The 18,819-nt window shown below is 47.9% G+C and overlaps 1 protein-coding gene across 30 annotated transcripts in view; it reads right to left on the reverse strand.

Annotated features, from left to right (window-relative positions):
* OBSCN (obscurin, cytoskeletal calmodulin and titin-interacting RhoGEF) overlaps positions 1-18,819 on the reverse strand; it is a 274,889-nt gene that overhangs the window by 249,369 nt on the left and 6,701 nt on the right. For all 30 annotated transcript variants that reach the window (XM_081931293.1, XM_081931304.1, XM_081931294.1 and 27 more), the window contains exon 2: positions 11,872-13,018. In XM_081931293.1, the coding sequence (XP_081787419.1) occupies positions 11,872-13,009 (1,138 nt within the window). In that variant the 5' untranslated portion in view covers positions 13,010-13,018. The remainder of the gene's footprint in view (positions 1-11,871; positions 13,019-18,819) is intronic.

The raw sequence follows: 18,819 nt of genomic DNA on the forward strand, positions 1-18,819 counted from the left end.
CCAATAGCGCTTTTATCTTTAGTGGGTGTCCGTTTGGCAGTTCCAGCAACACCTCTATCACAAGCGCTGGTCTTGGAGGTTCCGGCGTGGGCACATTCACTACTCCCTGGCCTGGCTGCTGTGCCCTGATGTTGGCAACTAGGCGTTGGCTTTTACTTGCTCCTCTATTTCTCCTTCCTCCTTTCCCCCAACAGTTCCCGCCATGCCCTGCCATTCCTTCCTTTGCGGACAAACTCTGGCAAAGTGCCCTGGCTGTTGGCAGAGATAACATCTCTTGGCACTCTTTCCCTCCTTCTTCCGCCCTTCACTGGTGTTTGAAACTGCGCGCGCGCGCGCTGTTCCCAGTTCCATCGGCTCTGCGGGCGGGAAAGACTGCTCCGGAATCTCTGGAATGCGGAAGTCCTTCCAACGTTCCCCCTTTCCTTCCCGCTTTTCCAAAGCTCTTGCTTCTAGGCGCGCTCCTATGGACAGTGCAGATTTAGTCAGCTGGTCCATAGACTCCGCCCTGGGCGCCCGGGAAAGTTCATCTTTCACGGTCGGAGAGAGCCCTTCTTCAAATAACATTTGAATAGGTTCACTTGCTAGATCCCACCCCAGTCTATGAATAAGCATAGTGAACTCAGTCCAGTACTCACGTACAGATCGGCTCCCCTGTTTGCACCCCATCAACTGCCTCCGCACCACCCCCTGCTCAATCTCGCTGGAAAACATCAAGTCCATGGCGCGAAAAAACTTCCTCGTGTCCTTTAAGATATCATTATTGGCTGCCATCAGGGGTCGAACCCAGTCCCTCGCCCCTCCCTCTAGATGGCTAATTACGTACGCCACTCTAGAGTTCTCATCGGTGAAGTCATCAAACAGTAGATTGAGAGCATATTGCATCTCCGTTCTAAAGGCTTGATAGTTCCTGGGATCCCCCCCAAATCTCTGCACCAATCCAGGCACCTTTCTGGCAAATGGGGCGGTTTTCCCCTTATCCGCATCTTGAGCCCTCCTCTCCTCAAGCCTCGCCGTTTGCAGCGCGAGCTGGACCTCCATCGCTCTGTACCTTTCCTCCAGGCTTGGACCTGCGCCCGCTCCAGCTCCTGCGGTTCCGGCTGGTTCGCTCATGATGCCCTCTGCTTGCACAAGCAGCTTACAAAGACTGTCAGATTGCTGTGATGGGATAATGAGCTGCTTGTGCGTAAAAGCTTGATCCCTCTGGTGTTTGGCAGTTCAGCCAAACCGAGGCACTAACGGAGCCTCCCAAGGCATGACTCCGTTAGTCGCTGGTAGAATCTGACAGTGGGCGTCTACGAAATTTACGCCAACATAGAAGTTGTTTCACGGACATGCGCCTTCGTGACTCTCTACGTGACAGCTTCCGGCGAAGGGTGGGAGTTGCCAACGGGGGTCTTGTTACCTCTGCACTATTCTCACTAGAAGTATCCCAGAGCCCTCCCTCCTCCGACTCCCCTTTTGCCGGAGCTTCTGCTCTCCCCCTGCTGGTTCCCTCCTCCGCTGCAGAATCTCTCCGAGTCTGCTGGAGCCTCTGCACCAACTCTCTTTCCGATGACAGTTCCCTGACACATGCAGATAGAAATATGTGTTGAGAAACCAGAGAAAGGAGTTGAGGGAAGTCCGGGGGTGGGAGGTTGGGGTTTTTTGTTTAGGGAGGAGGGGGGGAAATAGAGGGGGGAAATAATAATAATGTGGATGCTGTATTTTTGAATTGTGTTGAAATTTCCAATAAAAAAATTATTTTAAAAGAATGCATTTTGCTTGCCGAGATGGAGTAAGGAGTGGTGAGATTGTGTGCAGATATCAGCCTATTGCAGAAAGGTAAGATTTTTATTTCTTTCACCATTCGTTTTTGCTTCTGGCCCTGCCCACCAGTGAGATGTGGCCCCTGCAGAAGCTTCTCCAGAAGGGAGTGTGGCCCTCAGGTTGAAATCTCACCCCTGGTTTATAACGTACAGTGGTACCTCAGGTTACATACACTTCAGGTTACATATGCTTCAGGTTACAGACTCTGCTAACCCAGAAATATTACCTCAGGTTAAGAACTTTGCTTCAAGATGAGAACAGAAATCATGCTCCGGCGGCGCAGAAGCAGCAGGAAGCCCCATTAGCTAAAGTGGTGCTTCAGGTTAAGAACAGTTTCAGGTTAAGAACAGACCTCCGGAACGAATTAAGTTCTTAACCTGAAGGTACCATGGTACAGCCTGAATCTGTAAACTGATGCAGCGCTTTTGTAGAACTGTTATGCCAATGTACAACAAGCTAGTAAAGGTAAAGGTAAAGGTACCCCTGACCATTAGGTCCAGTCGTGACTGACTCTGGGGTTGTGGCGCTCATCTCGTTCTATAGGCCGAGGGAGCCGGCGTACAGCTTCCAGGTCATGTGGCCAGCATGACTAAGCCACTTCTGGCAAACCAGAGCAGCGCACGGAAATGCCGTTTACCCTTCCCGCTGGAGTATTTATCTACTTGCACTTTGACATGCTTTCGAATTGCTAGTTGGGCAGGAGCTGGGACCGAGAAATGGGAGCTCACCCCATCGTGGGGATTCGAACCACTGACCTTCTGATCGGCAAGCCCTAGGCTCTGTGCTTTAGACCACAGCTCCACCCACGTCCCTAACAAGCTAGTACTGGACCACAACAAACATGGCATTTGGCTAAGGCAGCCTCCTCACCAACACTATTTTCATTTCATTATTGTTACATAGATATCCCACCTTTCCTGCGGGGAGTTGATGGTTCTCCTCTCCCTTTCCATGTTATCCTCACAACCACCTTATGAGGTCAGTTAGGCTGAGAATTGGTGACTAGCCCAAGGTCACCCAGTGAGCATCATGGCCAAGTGGAGATTTAGACCACATCCTAATCCAGCACTCCTACCACTGTGCTACACTGCTTCCCAGTTATCACCAGCTCCTCCTGCTCCTCTTTTTCCATATCATTGCTACCACCTGCTTGTTTGCCAGGCAGAGAGCCAATGAGCAAGAAGGCAAAGGCATCTTCCACTCCTCCTCACAACCACCTTCTTCTTTGGAGATCCCTCATAGCCGAGTAAGATTGTCTTCCATAAACACAGTCTTAACAGTGAGTCCGTAAGTGACTGTGGAGGACAATTCTGGATCCACAGGTCCTTCCACAGTGGGGACATTGGTTCCCCGGCAGGAGTTGATCACGGTGTCGATTTGCCAAGCATGCCTTCCTTTTAGCTCGTTTCTCCCTTGCGTCCTGAGTTCGAGTGTCTTCAAAGCCCATGACACCTTTGGTCAAGGCTGTTCTCCAACTGGAGCGCTCACAGGCCAGTGTTTGCCAGTGTTTGTCTGTGTTTATAATACATTTTTGGAAATTTGCCTTGAGACAGTCTTTAAACCTCTTTTGTTAACCACCAGCATTATGCTTTCCATTTTTAAGTTCGGAATAGAGTACAGTGGTGCCCCACAAGACGAACGCCTCGCAAGACGAAAAACCCGCTAGACGAAAGGGTTTTCCGTTTTGGAGGTGCTTCGCAAAATGAATTTCCCTATGGGCTTCCTTCGCAAGACGAAAGCCCATAGGGAAATCTCCAGGGACAGCGGGGAAGTGCAGCGCGTCTTCCCCACTGTCCTCGGACCTCCTCCGAAGCCTGGCGATGGGGCGGAGAGCCCTCCTCCCCCCGCCAGGCTTCGGAGGGCTTCTCCGAAGCCTGGCGATGGGGCGGAGAGCCCTCCTCCCCCCGCCAGGCTTCGGAGGGCTCCTCTGAAGGCTGGCGATGGGAGGAGGGCTTTCCTCCCCACCGCCAACATTCAGAATGCTGTTCTGAATGTTGGCGGTGGGGAGGAAAAACCCTCCTCCCACCGCAAGCCCCGGGAACAGAGGAGAAGCGCTGCGCGCCTTCCCCTCTGTTCCCGTACCTGTGCTGAAGGCTTGCGGTGGGGAGAAAAGCCCTTCTCCGCACCGCCAGCCTGGCAAGTGGTCTCCATAGGAACGCATTAATTGATTTTTAATGCATTCCTATGAGAAACCATGCTTCGCAAGACGAAAAACTCGCAAGACGAAAAAACTTGCGGAACGAATTAATTTCGTCTTGCGAGGCACCACTGTAGTTGCTTTGGAAGACGATTATCAGGCATCCGCACAACATGACCAGTCCAACAAAGTTGATGATGAAGAATTATTGCTTCGACACTGGTGATCTTTGCTTCATCCAGTACACTGATATTAGTTTGCCTGCCTTCCCAAGTGATGTGTAAGATTTTTTGGAGACACCCCATTGATGGAAACTTTCAAGGAGCTGGAGATGGCGTTTATAAGTGGTCCATGTTTCACAAGCATATAGTAAGGTTGGTAGTACAATAGCTTTGTAAACAAGTTTCCCTGTGAATGTGCTGGTCCTCAAACTCTCTGCACTTCAATCGGGAGAAAGCCGCACTCACAGAGCTCAGGTGATGATGGATTTCGGCATCAGTGTTGACCCTTGTGGAAAAATAACTGCCTAGGTAGGAGAAGTGATTGACATTTTTCAACGTTACACCATTGAGTTGCATTTGTGGCGCTGCAGAGGGGTTATTTTGTACTTGTTGGTGCAGCACTTTGGTTTTTTGGATGTTGAGCGACAGGCCAAGCTTTTTGTAAGCTTCTGTGAAGATAGGGTGGTTTGGAGGTCATCCTCTGAGCGTGCACACACTACGTTGTCATGGTGGATGAACAAGCAGACTGCAAACTCATACAGATAATCAACTGAGGCTGCATCTGCACAATGCATTTAAAGCATTATGGTACCACTTTAAACAGTCATGGTTCCCCCAAGAATCCTGAGAACTGCAGTTTGTTAAAGGTCCTGAGGGTTGTTAGAAGATCCTTGTTACCCTCACAGAACTACAATTCCCACAGTTCCCTGGGAAGCGGGATAGACTGGTAAACCATTCTGGAAAGTGTAGCTTTGCCGTAAAAGGTATCGTGTGTATCATTGTCAACTTGCAGTTCTACTTCTTTGGGGTTTATTCTCTCTCCCCCCCATCCCCGATTTCCTCCTCCTGAATGTTTAAAGGTCAGAAGCGAGTTGTGCCACTCCTGATGCCCTCCAAGAGGGTTGGTAGTGGGCGTGAAGGTTACAAATCATTGCCAACTGCATGACAAGAACACCTGTTTGGAACAGCACACAGTACTGCCAGCATGACAAATGACATTCCTTTGTTCTTCCCTCTGTTTGGAATACTTTGAGTATTCAAACAGTTGGTTACTTCAGAGATGAATGCGCTGCATTCTAAATCAAGGCTTGGTCTACACATCCCCAAAAGATCATGTGGTACCGTCATCCTGGAACAGGACCATTTGAAGCTTCTTGGCAGATCACATCCCTGAATGCTTTCCTACAGAAAATGCCCCTGCATGTGGAAAAATACGTTCTTCTAAGATACATGCCCTGCAAACATGGCTCAACTGCACTAGTGGTGCCAAAATCCCTTCCCTTCCACATCACTGGATTCCTGTATGTTTTTCTTTCAGAGTTCTACTGTAGCTTGTACACCTAGAAATATACTTTGCCTGTTTTGTGACTCCCCGATTATTTTTCCTGGTGCTTTCCCTTCTCCACCGAGGCTAAACACTTTACTGCAAGAACCAACAAAACCATATCAATTTATCATGCAAAACTGAACTGGGAGAAAAATAGTTTGCAACTTTTTTCCTATGGATGTCTTGCTTTCTACAAGCTTGCAGTTAATATATATATATTATTATGGTTTGGAATTGGATGGCACCTCAGCTGTGGATCTTTTTCCACTTGGAGGTCTAAGTGACCACAACATTGGTGGAGTTTTGCTACAAACTTGTCCAAAAAGCTGTTCTCTGACTTCCTCTGCTAGGTCTGCTTCATCATACATAGGTCTTCAATTGACGACTCATACTCTGAACCGATTCCAGTGTCTGCTAATGTGGTGCACATAGGGCCACAGGTGGAGCTGTGGTCTTGGGCTTGCCAATCGGAAGATTGACAGTTCAAATCCGCTCAAAGGGATGAGCTTCCGTTGCTCTGTCCAAGCTTCTGCCAACCTAGCAGTTCTAAAGCATACCAGTGCAAGTAGATAAATAGATGCCGCTGTGGTGGGAAGGTAAATGGCATTTCCGTGTGTTCTGGCACTCGTCCCGGTGTCCCGTTACACCAGTAGCATTTTAGTCATGCTGACCACATGACCTGGAAAGCTGTCTGTGGACGAACACCGGCTCCCTCGACCTGAAGCGAGATGAGTGCCATACCCCATAGTCGCCTTTGACTGGACTTAACCGTCCAGGGGTCCTTTACCTTTACCTAATGTGGTACCCATTGTCACAGTGGTGGTCTGTGATATCCTACAATGAACAGGAGTGCTAGCAGCATGACAATAAGGACTACATTGCTAGTTGACTCCCCTGTGAGAGTTATGGTGTCCAAGACAATGGTTTGCTCCGAATAACCCAGTTTGCAAATTTGTGATAGCAGATAGAATACTCCTGGCGTGTCTCTGCATAGTTTTTGCTCCTGCACTCCTTTAAGGTGGTTCTGCAGCAGGTTCTACAGTTCCCTTTGGCAGTCCATAGCTGGGCCCAAGGATACTGGTTTGCAGAATGATGGTGCTGCTGGAAAGTTGCCTGTTAACTTCCCATATGTAATCCAACTAGCACATGACGATGACAGCTCCTCCTTTGTAAATCTCTTTGACTGTGATGTCAAAACTGTTTCTGGAGGTAGATGGCATTATGTTCTGCCTGGTTAAGATTATAAAAGCAAGCAATGCTGTTTGTTGACAATGATCTCGGCACAAGGACAGAAGCACTCTAGGCAAAAGTCCAATCTTGTACAGCAGCCATCAGGAGGGATCCATGCAGAATTTATCTCTTGGAAGCACTGTGAAGAATGCTATTGAGTGTTGTTGCACTCTTTAATCGGGTGGTGGGTCATAAACTAAGTTTTGGATGATAAACGATAGGGAAAATCTTCCAGGTTGCCAGAAACCACATCATATTTGTGAAATTCTGGTGGATCAAATAGAGAACTGAGGTCTTGCCAGGTTTATGGTGCTTTATAAACTGGGCAAAGCACTGGTGCAATTGAAGAGGAGAAAGGTATCATGTTTCCCCCAACAGCAGACTTGGGTGGCATGAGGAGAGTTTTAATTGCGTGGCTATTCCCTCCCTCCCCACAGGTGGAATAAATAAAGACACCAGACACAAGTAGCTGAGCGTTTGATTTAAAGGAATGGCATCAAAACATTACATGTTTTAAAAGTACTCTGACTTCTGTAAGCTATTGAAACACATTTTCAGCATTTGAAACTGGCAGGAGTCACGCCCACCTTCCCCATTTTTCCAGTTTGTGATAGCCTCACAACCTGTGCCAGGGGTCAGCAAACTTTTTCAGCAGGGGGCCGGTCCACTGTCCCTCAGACCTTGTGGGGGGCCAGACTATATTGGGGGGGGGGATGAATGAATTCCTATGCCCCACAAATAACCCAGATATGCATTTTAAATAAAAGGGCACATTCTACTCATGTAAAAACACGCTGATTCCCGGACCGTCCACAGGCCGGATTTAGAAGGCAATTGGGCCGGATCCGGCCCCCGGGCCTTAGTTTGCCTACCCATGACCTATGCAAACACTTTTTCCAGATTTCTAAGCTGAGCAATACGAAACCAGGTTACATGGCCACTGTTTTTGACTTGAGCTTCACATCTTTGCTAAAATAACCACGCTCGTTACGCCAGTCCTGTCAGCCCTTTACTGCACTTTCTCACAGCTGCTGAGATCTATCCTAAATGAAAGGCAGGATATTTTATTTCTCTCTCGGCTGAAGGGAAACTTCATTGCCAGCGGAAACACCCCAACCTTTCCAGACTACAGACTACTTCTGCCATTAACACCCCTATTTCTGCTGAGGCTTTTGAAAGTTACTGTCAGATGTGGGAAAATATTTAAGGTCGGCGATAGTGCTGAAGGGACCTGCCGCAATCCCTTGTAGACCTATACTTGTGTGTTGTGGGTTAGTGGTTTTCATTAAACTATCATGCTTTTGGGGGTGCTACAATGTTTTAAAGGGGTTCCTAGGATATACAGTAACTCAGTAACTCATCCAGGCTTCCCTTTGTGCCACATTCCTAGGCACAGGTCTGGGATTTAAAGCCCTGTGTCTGAGTGGTTCGCTTTGTTTTTGTCTCAGTCCTTTTCCCGAGAAAAGTTGCATTTTATTGCTGAATCACAGCAAATGGCAGCTGAGTTTTCTGCAGATTGCCATTTGCTCCAATTCAGCAGTAAAATGTGGTTTTCCCAGAGAGAGCACCGGGACCAAAAAAAACCACATGCTTGGACATGGGGCTTTAAATCCAGGACCTGTGCATGGAAATCACGGTGCTACAGGAAATCTTAATGAGCCTTATGTAGCAAAGTATCTGCATCGCATGCAAAGGTCCTGGGTTCAGTCCTCTGCAGATAGGTCCAGTATATCTGAAGGAGTGTCTCCACCCCCATTGTTGTGCCCAGACACTGAGGTCCATCTCTGAGGGCTTTCTGGAGGTTCCCTCCCTGCGAGAAGCCAAGTTACAGGGAACCAGGCAGAGGGCCTTCTCGGTGGTGGCACCCACCCTGTGGAACACCCTCCCACCAGATGTCAAAGAGAACAACAACTACCAGACTTTTAGAAGACATCTGAAGGCAACCCTGTTTAGGGAAGCTCTTAATGTTTAACAGACTACTGTATTTAATACTTTGTTGGAAGTTGCCCAGTGTGGCTGGGGAAACCCAGCCAGATTGGGCGGGGTATAATTATTATTATTATTTATTATTATTATTATTATTATTAGGCTGGGAATCTCCCCTGTCTGAAACCTTGGAGAGGTGCTGCCAGTCAGTTTAGACAATACTGAGCTAGATATGCTGATGCTCTAACTCAATATAAGACAACTTTTGATGTTCCCAGGCATTCCTTTATGTAGAATGACACAAAGGATCCCCGCAGTACAGTCCTCTGACTGGCAGCACCCCTCCAAAGTCAGTAGTCTTCCTCATCCTGGCTACCCAAAGCTCTCCAACTGCAAATGGAAAGTACTCGACAATAAGGTACAAAGCATGCACACGGCCCCTAGGCTAATTTGCCACAGGTATCCTTGCTAAAACTCAGCTCTCTGGATCTCTTAGGAGCAAACTTCACATGCCATTGTGCAGACTTTTTTAAAAAGTATGTCCTTAAACTGGACAGTTATACGTCTAAGAGAAAAGAAGCTGTGGGCTCTGATCTGAAACATGCTCCAAATCCAGTGTGATGGCCTGGGATTCGGACTCGGAGGCTGAACCTGAGGGATCCCAGTCTGCACAGGATTCCCCACCTCCAGAACCAACTGAGCCGGGGCTGGGGCCTGAGCCTGAAGGGTCCTCACCTGTGCTGGATCCTCAGGTGCAGGCACCAGCTGAGTCTGCTCTGGCCCCTGAAGGGATGGAGCACCCATTGCCTGCAGGTGCTCCACTCTCAGCCCCGTCAGGGGAAGCTGAGGTTGCCTCTGGGTCCGGTAACCCTCCAGCCTCTCCTGAGATGCAGAGGCTCAGGGCAGAGAGGCGGAGGGAACTAAGTTCCCGCAGGAGGAGTGCTCACCTCCAGGCCAGGAGAGGCGAGTCACCTGAGGATCGGGGCCGCCCTATGCCTCGGGGCAGATAAAAGCCAGCCAGCCCCAGTCCCAAGTTGCGGGAGCAACACTGTTGGATGCCAGTTCCAGCTTGAACCCTGTCCTGCTTTCCTGCCGGAGCTCCTGACCTCACCCGACTCCCTGCCCTGTACCCAGCTTCAGCTTTTACGGACTGCCTCCATATTGCGCCTTCAACCTCGGACTGGACTTGGACCTCACCACTCGGTTAACCCATGGGACCAGCACATCCAGACTTGGTCTCTCAAGCAGTTCCTGCTGAAAATCCACAGCCATGCATTTGAAACACCTGATTTCCACACACACAGACCCAAATCCTGGGGACCATAGGTTGTTAAGGGTTCTAGGGACTGTAGGTTATTAAGGGTTCTGTGAATTATAGCTCTGTGAGAGATAAAAACTATAGCTCCCATTATTCATAGAATCATAGAGTTGGAAGAGACCACCAGGGCCATCGAGTCCAACCCCCTGCCTAGCAGGAAACACCATCAGAGCACTCCTGACATATGGTTGTCAAGCCTCTGCTTAAAGACCTCCAAAGAAGGAGACTCCACCACACTCCTTGGCAGCAAATTCCACTGTCGAACAGTTCTTACTGTCAGGAAGTTCTTCCTAATGCTTAGGTGGAATCTTCTTTCTTGTAGTTTGGATCCATTGCTCCGTGTCCGCTTCTCTGGAGCAGCAGAAAACAACCTTTCTCCCTCCTCTATGTGACATCCTTTTATATATTTGAATATGGCTATCATATCACCCCTTAACCTCCTCTTCTCCAGGCTAAACATGCCCAGCTCCCTTAGCCATTCCTCATAAGGCATCGTTTATTCTTTTGGGTGCATGTTGTAGATGTGACCAAAGGACACACTGTCCTTTTCAGAGGACCCTGGAGGATCTAGATGTGTTTTCTGAGGTGAGGCATAAGACAGTTGAGGCCTCCTGTACTGTTTTTCAGCTCAGGCTGAGTGCACTTAGTGAGGGGACGGCTTCAAGTGCTGTTGCTCTTTGGGGCTGTGTTTGTGCCTGGGGACACCTGTTGCCATGGAAGGCGAGGGAGGGCCTGCAGCTCGTGGCTCACAGGCTGCCAAACAGCTGCCGGACCATTGCAGCCCTTCTGCCACTGCCTGCCCAATACCTGATGGACATCGACAGGCTGGATTTAAGTATCGGGCATTTGCTTGCCAGCTCTCAGAGGAGCAAACCAACAGCAACTGTATGCCTTGATCCTTCAGCACCCTAATGCTTTAATCTTTGCAGATGAGCAGTAAAACCACTTCACTGCTGGAACGTCCCATTGATAGATGTACTGTGCCGGAAGGCCTTATTAAGCCATGCCCTCTCTCAATTCTAAGGTGGCTTTAGAAGGCAATGGAGTTAAGACCTGCCAAGGAAGCTGGAAAATATCTTCATGTACGCGACAACGGCGGCAAGAGTCTTAATAGAACAAGGATGGAAGAATGAAGAAATCCCGACTAAAGAACTATGGTGAGAGAAACTGATGGACTACACAGAATTGGCAAAACTGACACATAAACTACAGGACAAGGATAACTGTGACTTTAAAGATGAATGGGAACCTTTTACAAAGTACTTAAAGAGACAACAAAGTGAACTGGACTCCTTGGCAGATTTTAAATAAACACTCCTATTTATCTACTTGCACTTTGATGTGCTTTCAAATTGCTAGGTTGGCAGGAGCAGGGACCGAGCGATGGGAGCTCACCCCAATTTACCCCAAATGGAACAGGAACAAGAGAAGATGGCGTCTGCCAGCAGCAAAATGACTTTTGGATTGATTCGGCATAAACACCAGCGTGTTAGGAGATACTGCAACAACAGCGGAGAGTCATACACATAAAATCCACACAGAAACACATCATTGCTTATTTCAACTCGCTTGTGGAAACAACTCAGAGGCCATGAAAGAAGGAAGGTTAACAACAGGAAGAGTTAAAAGAACTGTTGGAAAGACTATTCAAGGCAGCAGAGATATGAGATGATCAGAGTCCCGTCCCCCAAACCTGAAGCATGGGAAGTCCCAACAAAAAAATTATAATTTAGGCAGAATATTTGGACTATTTGATATGTACTTGTATAATTTGGAACATTCAATGTGATTCGATTGGATTGTTAAAATGGGAAACTTAATAAAAATGAATTAAAAATAAAAAACAACAATAAATGGAACTGGGACATGCCATTAGCCCAAGCCATTGTGAAACACAGCTACTCACCTTTGACTGTGACCAGCACAGAGCTGTATGTTTGCCCTGCCAGGTTGGAAGCCGTGCATGTGTAGAGGCCGTTGTCAACCTGTTTGCAGAAGAGGATCTTCAGCACAAAATTCTCCTGCTCATCCTCATAGATGATGTGCCTCCGCCCTTCGAGGATGACCTCGCCATCCTTCTTCCAAACAATCTCTGGCTTGGGTTCTCCCGTCACGTAGCAGCTCATCTTGGCATGTTTCCCCTCTGTGACGGTGAAAGTACGCGTCGTCACCCCGTAGTAAGAACCACCATCGCCCCGGAAGCTCTTTGCTGTCAAACTGGCGGCCCTCTCGTAGTCAAGGGAGAGGCTCAGGCCGAGTTTCGACCGCCCTTCCATGGAGGTGTAAGCCGTGGAGATCAGAGAGTCGGCAGTGGTTAGGTCTGTCTTTCTAATTTCTTCTCGCCTTTTTTGCAAGTGTGAGAGCAAAGGGGAGGTCTTGCTGCTGTCTGTGTCTATAGCGTGCCTAGTGCCACCTGGGCTGTAAGAATCTGGCGTGTCCACCACCAACGCAGCTGCTGCGCTGGTGGCCCCAAGAGGGTTCTCTGCACGGCAAGTGTACGTCCCGCTGTCCACCAACCGAGTGCTTTGGATCTTGAGGGCATTTTTCTCCCCCTGGGTCTCAATCTGGATGCGGTTGGACTCTGACCGCCCACCCAGGTGCCTCCCGTCTTTCTCCCAGTTCACCGAAAGGGGTGGGCTACCCTGGACAATGCATTTGAACATGGCGTCTTCTCCCATGATGACTCGGATAGAAGTGGGCTTCTGGATGAAATAAGGTGCCGATTCTGTCACAGTGGTCTGCTCCCCAACTTTGATGCTAACGGCGGCAAATGCTTCCCCAATCGAGTTCTTGGCCCTGCAGATATACTGACCGCTGTCGTCCAGGCTCAAGTCATAAATGGTTAAACGATATAGGTCGCCATCTTCCACCATTTTAAATCTTCCCCCTGTCTGGATAGGAAGTTTATCCTTCTCCCAGCTGACCAGCGGGATGGGATTTCCAATGATCTGGCAACTGAGTGTGGCATCTTTCCCCATGGATACCACAAAGGCTTTAGGCCTGGTCAGGAACCTGGGGACTCCACTGTAAGAGCTGAAATCCATCTTGATGGCCTGGAAAGAAAAAAAGAGGGAGGGGAGCAACTGTAAGAGCAATGCCACGTGTGTGTTTTTAACCCTCCCTAGCATGAAAGTATCTCACAGCAGCCACAAAAAGCCTGAATTTCTGGACCATAATGTTTCCAGCTTTGAAGAACGCAGCGTCTGAGCTTCAAGTTGGTCTCTCATTACAGTGGTACCTCGGGTTAAAGACGCTTCAGGTTACAGACTCCGCTAACCTAGAAATAGTACCTCGGGTTAAGAACTTTGCTTCAGGGTGAGAACAGAAATTGTGCTCTGGTGGCGCGGCGGCAGCAGGAGGCCCCATTAGCTAAAGTGGTGCTTCAGGTTAAGAACAGTTTCAGGTTAAGAATGGACCACCAGAGCGAATTATGCTAAGTACTTAACCCAAGGTACCACTGTACAGAGAATCCTCACCTGATTGCATCAGGCAGTTAAGCCTGAACACATTCAAAGCCAGTTACAGATAGGTAGCCGTGTTGGTCTGCCATAGTCAAAACAAAAAGAATTCCTTCCAGGAGCCGTCAACATTCCTTCCAGAGTCGTCAACAGGCTCATCACAGCTATCTGCCAATCACCCATTCCCACCACCCTTCTGAGTAATACCCCTCCCCACCTTCTCACTATATAGAAGGGTCTGGAAACTTCTGTTTCAGTGTATCTGAAGAAGTGTGCATGCACACGAAAGCTCATACCAAGAACTGACTTAGTTGGTCTTTAAGGTGCTACTGGAAGACATTCAAAGCCAATCTGTCAAGAATCTGAGCAGAATTACAAAACTTCATTCACTTGTAGAGGATATACATATACAGTCATACCTCATGTTACGTTTGCTTCAGGTTGCGTGTTTCCAGGTTGCCTCCTGCGGCGACCCAGAAGTAACGGAACGGGTTACTTCCGGGTTTCGCCTCTCGAGCATGCACAGACGCAGGTTGCATTCTTTTCAGGTTGCGAACGGGCCTCCGGAATGGATCCCATTCGCAACCAGAGGTACCACTATTCAGTTGGATGCTAAAACATTTACCCTCTCCAAGCTAATGACCATTTCACCACAATTGGAAATAGGAAACATTCATCAATCTCATATAAGGTATACCTGAAGGAGCATTTCCACCCCCAGTGTTCAGCTCCAAGGGCGTTCCCTCACTGTGAGAAGTGAAGTTACAGTGAACTTGGCAGAGGGCCTCCTCAGGACCCACCCTGTGGGGAACGCCCTCCTCCCATCAGATGTCATACAGATAAGCAATTATATGACTTTCCAAAGACATCTGAAGAAAGCTCTATTGGAAAGTTTTTAATGTCTGATGTTTCTGTTATCATAAAGCACCAATGCAGCAGCAAGCAAAGGCTCTAGCAGCCAAGTCAGCCTGGTGTTAGCACCGGATGTTAGCTCAGTGTGTGTGTCATATGACCAGTACTGGAAGTACATGGGCGGAGTTTATTCTTACTGCTGTGGAGTGCAGACATGTTTCTCTGTACTGATATAAGAGACAGAAATAAAGGATGTAAATAGGTTTCTGTCTGCTTCTTTCCCCTCCCTGGGGGACACCAAAGGGGAGAGAGGAAGAACGGTGTGTTCCTCTCACACATCTGAGAAGAATCGCCGAGACCTCACCTGCTTATCAGCAGAGTGGCGCAGCGGGGAGGTCGACAAGGAATATCTGCCGGTGCCTACGCTGTGGCACATTCCTCTGACCCAGGCAGAATTCCAACAGTTTCATGATGTTATTTATATTCTGTTGGAAGCTGCCAGAGTGGCTGGGGCAACCCATAATAATAATAATAATAAGCAAGTGGGGGCATGCTCTGGATTACTTCTGGGGTAAATCAGTTTTTAAATAACTTTTTGTTAATACAGTTGGAAATTGACCACTGAAATGAAAATTGCAGGATAAGACATTGCAAGGCCAGCATACCGTATTTTTCGCCCTATAGGACGCACCGGCCCATAGGACACACCTAGATCTGGGGGGGGGGAAATAAAGGGGGAAAATTATTTTCCCTCCCCCCCAGGTGCGGGGCATCGCTCTGGGAGCTTGCAGGGCTGGGGGCGGTGGAAGCCTGAGCTTCCCCCGACCCCAGCGCCCAGAACAGGCTGCCGCCCCAAGCCTTGCACGCCAGGCAGGACCTCCCGCCGGGCACGCAAGGCTGGCAGACATCTGCCCGAAGCATGGGGCGTGCTCCGCAGCGCACCCCCTGCTTCGGGCTGCTGGCTGCTGCCCGCAAGCCTTGGGAACCCGGCGGGCACTCCCACCGGGCTCGCTAGGCTTGCGGATAGCTTCCTGAAGCCTGGAGAGCGAGAGGGGTCGATGCGCACTGACGCCTCTCGCTCTCCAGGCTTCAGCGAAAGCCTGCATTCGCCCCATAGGACGCACACACATTTCCCCTTCACTGTATGTTATGATGACCAGTCCTGTTATGACCAGTCCAGAGGCTGCCCACACAAGATTGCTCAAGTGTTGCCTACAGACCATCGGCTGGCGATTTCTTAAAGCGGGGTAGGCAATGGGGTGTCCTCCAAGTGCTGTGGACTGTAACTCATCCGTGACCACTGGTGATGCTGACAGGGGCTAGAAATGGGAGTGAATTTTGGTTCAGTTCACTTTTTAATATAAACATCCCAAATTCATACTTCTTGAAACTTCTTGAACCAAAACGCAGCTCTTCTTTGGAATTCACATTTCTGAATTTTGTAGCGCACTGCACCAGTTGATTAACTCAGTGGGAAACTGATATCATTGGGTCCAAATATGTGTCTCTGATTATGTTACTGAAAATCCATTCATCATTTCAACCCAGTTATATCAGTTCATGAATCACAATGCGAGATGATGCCTTTATTTAGACTATCTGGTGCTGGAGATACAAAACGCAACTACTAGCTTTTGTATCTCCGAAAGTTGGTTAAATTCTTAGCAACTGAAAAACGTAAGAGGACCCCTAATGGATCGGGCCATAAGTCCATCTAGTTCAGCGTGGTGTTTCCCACAGTGGGCAAAACCTCACAAGCAAGACATGAGAATCATGGTCCTCTCTTTTGCGTCCTAGGACCCTCGTACCTACGGGACTGCCTCTCCTGGTATGTCCCACAGAGGACCTTATGGTTTTCAAACAAAAACACCTTGGAGGTCCCAGACCACAGGGAGGTTAGGCTGGCCTCAACCAGAGCCAGGGTTTTTTTGGCTGTGGCCCCGATCTGGTGGAACGCTCTGTCACAAGAGACCAGGGCCCTGCGGGACTTGAAATCTTTCTGCAGGGCCTGCAAGACAGAGCTGTTTTACCAGGCCTTTGGCCAAGGCCCAGCCTGACCCCCTCCTTTGGTAATCCTCATAGAACTCTAGCGCAATGGTTGCCATTAATTTGATTTTGAATTGATTTTAGAATGAATTGATTTTAGAATGAATTGATTTTAGAATGCTGTGTTAGTTTTATTGTTGCTGGCCGCTCTGAGCCCGGCTTCGGCTGGGGAGGGCGGAATATAAATAAAAAATTATTATTATTATTAATAATAATAATAATAATAATAATAATAATAATTATTATTATTATTATTATTATTATTTCTGGTACAGTGGTACCTCGCAAGACGAAATTAATTCGTCCTGCGAGTTTTTTCGTCTTGCGAATTTTTTGTCTTGCGAAGCACGGATTCCCATAGGAATGCATTGAAACTCGCAAGACGTTTTTGACTTGCGAAGCAAGCCCATAGGGAAATTCGTCTTGCGAAGCAACTAAAAAAACGAAAAACTCTTTCGTCTTGCGAGTTTTTCGTCTTACGAGGCATTCGTCTTGCGAGGTACCAGTGTATCCCCCAGCAACTGGTGCTCAGAGGCATACTTTTCCTGAAGCTGGAGTTTGAATATAGCCATCATATATTAGTTACCATGCCATGTTCAAGATTCTTGTATTAATTTGCACGTTCCTTAACAGCTCAGGTCTAGGACACCCCCATATCCCTGCCTGATCACTGGGTGGTTATCAGCAGCTCCTAGTGATGATTTATTTATTTTAAAATATTTTAAAATAAGTAAATCACCACTAGAAGCCCCTGAGAGTACCTGGATTTGAAAAGCCAACTAAGGGCTCATGCAGACTTCCTTTTGTTGCCACGTTTCTAGGAACAGCTCTGGACTTTAAATCACCATGTCCAAACATGGTTTTGTCATTGCAGCTGTTTATCTGCTTTGTCCTGGTGCTTTAGTAGGGAAAAGCTGGATTTTTCTTGCATTGGGTTTTCCACCGACTGCTGTTTGCTCCTTTTCAGCAGCAAAACACAGGTTTTCCTGGGGAAAGTACCAGGGCAAAAGAAACAAACAAACACCTTGAAGACAGAGCTTTAAAGTGCATTCCTGGGCCTGGAAAGAACCACTGCCTGATTTGCATGGTCCAGGCAGTTCCCTTGCACAGGTCGTCGAGCCGAAGGGGTGCAAAATTGAGAATATCCATAACTGAGAAGATTCCTTTTGGGGTGGCTAATTTTGGCCTCACACAGGGCGCCGTATTACAAAATATTACCAAAGCCCATACTCTGAAAGCACAGCACAAAAGGAAGTCTGGATGTGGCCTGAGTCGGCGGTCAGCACTGTGTGTTGTAGCAGCGTATTTCATAAACAAATTATGTGCATCTTGAAGATTTCACTTTTGTCTCACCTGAAATTCTTGGCAAGTCAGTTTCACTACTACCATGAAGGAGAAATTCTTATCCTTCTTTTATCTCCACACCTTGCATGATATTATAAACCTGTATCCCATCCCCTTTCTCACCATTTTTCTCACCTAAAAATCCCCAAATAATTTTTAATGTGAAAAGTCCTTCCAGAACTTGTCCTAATATTGGTGCTATTTTTATTTTTATCTATTTATTTTATTTTATTTTAACACCCTTCCCCCCACCCCTCCACACATGGAGCTCATTTTGTGTCCGTGGTTCTTCCCCTCCCCATTTTTATCCTCACAACCACCCTGAGAGGCCGGTTAGGCAGAGAGGCCATAGTGGCAGGCCCAAGAGACATTCATGGCTGAGTGGTGAATTCGAACCATGGCCTCCCAAGGCCGTAGCCCCACACATTAACTCTTACCTCACACTGGCATGAGGCGACGGTGTGGAAATTTCCCCCCTCACATCACACGGCTTGTTTGTATCTTGTGTAATTCAAAAAGCAGTACAGTGGTTTACAACCATAATCCATTCCGGAGGTCCGTTTGTAAACCAAAAAAGATTGTAACCCAAGCATAGCTGTCAACTTTTCCCTTTTTTTAAGGGAAATTCCCTTATGCTGAATAGGATTCCTCGCAAGGAAAGGGAAAAGTTGACAGCTATGACCCCAAGGTGCACTTTTGTCAATGGGGCCTCCCAAAAAATTTTGTTCGTAATCCCAAAAAAAAGAAGGGTTGTAATCCAAAAAAAGGTTGCAAACCAAGAAATGCACTTCCGGGTTTGACGTGTTTGTAATCCAAAACGTATGCAAACCAAGACATATGCAAACCAAGATACCACTGTCCCTTTTCTAATCATGCCCCCCCACCACCACCACACCCCACACAAATTTGAGGCCCAGAAAAGCTTCCGTTGAAGAGGGTAGCTTCCTTCTTCTGCCATGGGGCAGAGAAAGTTACCTCAGAAATTGGTTTTCAAAAACTAGAAACTGATCTAGCACCTGGGATCAATAAGCTAATTTCACATTCAGCATCTGAAAGCACTGGATAATGCCTTTTCAAAGGGCCGGGTTGTTAGGGGCGACTCCAGAAAACATTGTTCAAAATGTGCCTCCCCTCAGAAGGCTGACAGTTGCCTA

This window comes from Podarcis melisellensis (assembly GCF_964234715.1).
Source record: "Podarcis melisellensis genome assembly, chromosome: 12".
Taxonomy (NCBI): domain Eukaryota; kingdom Metazoa; phylum Chordata; class Lepidosauria; order Squamata; family Lacertidae; genus Podarcis; species Podarcis melisellensis.